The following is a 2,465-nucleotide window of genomic DNA, read 5'->3' as shown; positions in this document are numbered from 1 at the left end:
CAGTGTGACCAGTCTGTCCCGGCTTCTGGATCCTTCAGCGTGACTGGTCTATCCCAGCTTCTGGATCCTTCTGCATCGTGACCGGTCTGGCCCGGATTCTGGATCCTTCAACATGACCGGTCTATCCCAGCTTCTGGATCCTTCTGCGTCGTGACCGGTCTGTCCCGGCTTCTGGATCCTTCAGCATGACCAGTCTGTCCCGGCTTCTAGATCCTTCAGCGTGACCAGTCTGTCCCGGCTTCTAGATCCTTCAGCATGACCGGTCTGTCCCGGCTTCCGGATCCTTCAGCGTGACCAGTCTGTCCCAGCTTCCAGATCCTTCAGCATGACCGGTCTGTCCCGGCTTCCAGATCCTTCAGTGTGACTGTTTGTTGCCATCTGTCTCTCTCTGGCCGTATCCCGGGGCTCCCTCCGCCCAAACGTCCAGTTTACTGATGTCTTCCTCAGTCTGGTCGGTTTCGTGATTCAAACCGTCAACATAACCCTGCGTTCCAGCAGCTGTTTCCCGTCAGGTACCTCGAACTGGCACCTTATGTTGGCACCGGCTATCATCTCAGGGATACGACATCATCTCACGCTTCTCTGAGGCCATTAATTCTACGCCGTAAGCATCTTTTTCTGAGTGTGCTATTAGTCTCATCTCCTTGGGGGTGACTTTTTCCTTTTCTGCCTTTTTAAAAATTATCATTCCCTCTTTTCTAAGATGTTTGGCGGCTTTGAAAACCCGAACAAGCTGCGGCTAGACAGTGAAGACATCTCGGTGGGGGGAGGCTGCTAGTTTATTTTAAAAAACAGAGGACTAGATACAAGCGCAACTTCGATAAAACGTTAAGAAGCTAGAGGGGCAGATAAGAGACGCTATCGGGGTCCCTAGGGGAAGGCTGGGGGGGCTCAGCCCTGACGATTCAAGGTACAGGCCCTGGCCGGGGTGCGTGGGGAGGAGGGGGGCAGAAACGGGGTTAGAGCTTGCGGCGGCGGGGGGGCAAGCGGTATTTAGTGGAAGCCTGGATCGGGGAAGCGGGGGGTGGCAGCTGGTGACAGAGGTCAGAGTGCAGTGTGAGTGAAGGACAAGGGGGCTCCGGGCATGTAGGTGCCAAAGGAGGTTTGCAGGAACTGCATAGCTGAGCCAGCCACGGGTTGGTAACTCATGGAGGGGCAGAGGGCAGAGCCGGGCTGCCCCAAGACGGCCCCGTACGCCTGGACGTGGTGCAGCTCCTGGAACCCCAGCTCGGGCCAGGCCTGGGGGGCGCCGGGGCCCAGCTGCACCGTTCTGGCCAGCATGCCCACCTCGGCAAACGGAAAGGACAGCATGCTGTGCCCACCGTACAGTTCCCCGTACTGGCCTGGGTGCTGAAGTTGCGCGTGCCACTCTGGTTGCACCAAGGGGATGGGGTCCATGAGACGGCCCGCCCACCCCCTGCGGCGGCCCGCGCCCCCCCTGCGGCGGCCCGCTGGCTCTGGGGGCGGCGGGCTCCCTCCTCCCCGACGGCGGCCTCTCCCCGCAGTGCGAGCGGCCTCCGCGGGAGCTGGGGTCTCACATCTCATGGGCTTCACGTAGGCGACGGGTCTCGCGGGCCGGCAGGGCTCCGAGGGGACAGCGGCTGCCACCGAGTCCGCGGAAGAGCAGGCTGGTTGCTCCAGGTGTCCGTCTGGGGGTAGACAGAGAAGGAGCAGAGAGTGAGAGGAGGGGAGCGGAGAGGGGGGTGTTCGGGAAGACTCAGGGGAGGGAGAACAGGAGGGAGGTTTGAGGACGGCCCAGGGTCACCCGCACGCACGGCCAGCCCTGGGGAGCTCTGTCTGTCCCCGCCGGCCTCTTCGGGGCTCAGCGCTTTCTACTCCTTACGATCTCGCCAGCTGGGTGTTACTGACAACTAAATTCATAAAGTGAATTAAGCCTACGGTTCCCCGGAGAGACTGAGTTTGAATAAACGTTGCCCGTGGCCTGCCCTCGCTGAGCTCCGACTTCAGTACGAGTGACAAACAGGACAGACCGAGAGATGAACAATGTCAGTGGGTGACAAGTTGGGGGGTGATGGAGCTTGGGTGTCGCCAGGGAAAGCTGTGTAGCCTAAGAAAAAAAAGTCTTCATGGGCCGGGCGCGGGGGCTGACGCCTGTGATCACAGCACTCTGGGAGGCCGAGGCGGGAGGATCGCTGGGAGGTCAGGAGTTCGAGGCCAGCCTGAGCAAGAGCAAGACCCCGTCTCTACTAAAAGTACAAAGAAATTAGCTGGACAACTAAAAATATATAGAAAAAATTAGCCGGGCGTGGTGGCTCATGCCTGTAGTCCCAGCTACTCGGGAGGCCGAGGCGGGAGGATCGCTTGAGGTCAGGAGTTCGAGGCCAGCCTGAGCAAGAGCAAGACCCCGTCTCTACTAAAAATATAAAGAAATTAATCGGACAACTAAAAATATATAGAAAAAATTAGCCAGGCACGGTGGTGCATGCCTGTAGTCCCAGGTACTC

The 2,465-nt window shown here is 58.8% G+C and overlaps 1 protein-coding gene across 1 annotated transcript in view; it reads right to left on the bottom strand.

The window, feature by feature from the left end:
- Positions 1-1,044: 1,044 nt before the first annotated feature.
- The window catches only part of LOC105822095 (N-myc proto-oncogene protein-like), a 51,382-nt gene continuing 49,961 nt past the window's right edge, over positions 1,045-2,465 (bottom strand). Inside the window, exon 5 of the mRNA XM_012659034.1 lies at positions 1,045-1,649. Coding sequence (XP_012514488.1) covers positions 1,045-1,649 — 605 coding nt within the window. The remainder of the gene's footprint in view (positions 1,650-2,465) is intronic.

The sequence above is a fragment of the Propithecus coquereli genome, unplaced genomic scaffold, assembly GCF_000956105.1.
Source record: "Propithecus coquereli isolate 6110/MARCELLA unplaced genomic scaffold, Pcoq_1.0 Scaffold596, whole genome shotgun sequence".
NCBI lineage: Eukaryota > Metazoa > Chordata > Mammalia > Primates > Indriidae > Propithecus > Propithecus coquereli.
The sequence above is the reverse complement of the archived record's forward strand: the minus strand, read 5'-3'. Positions and strand labels throughout refer to the sequence as shown.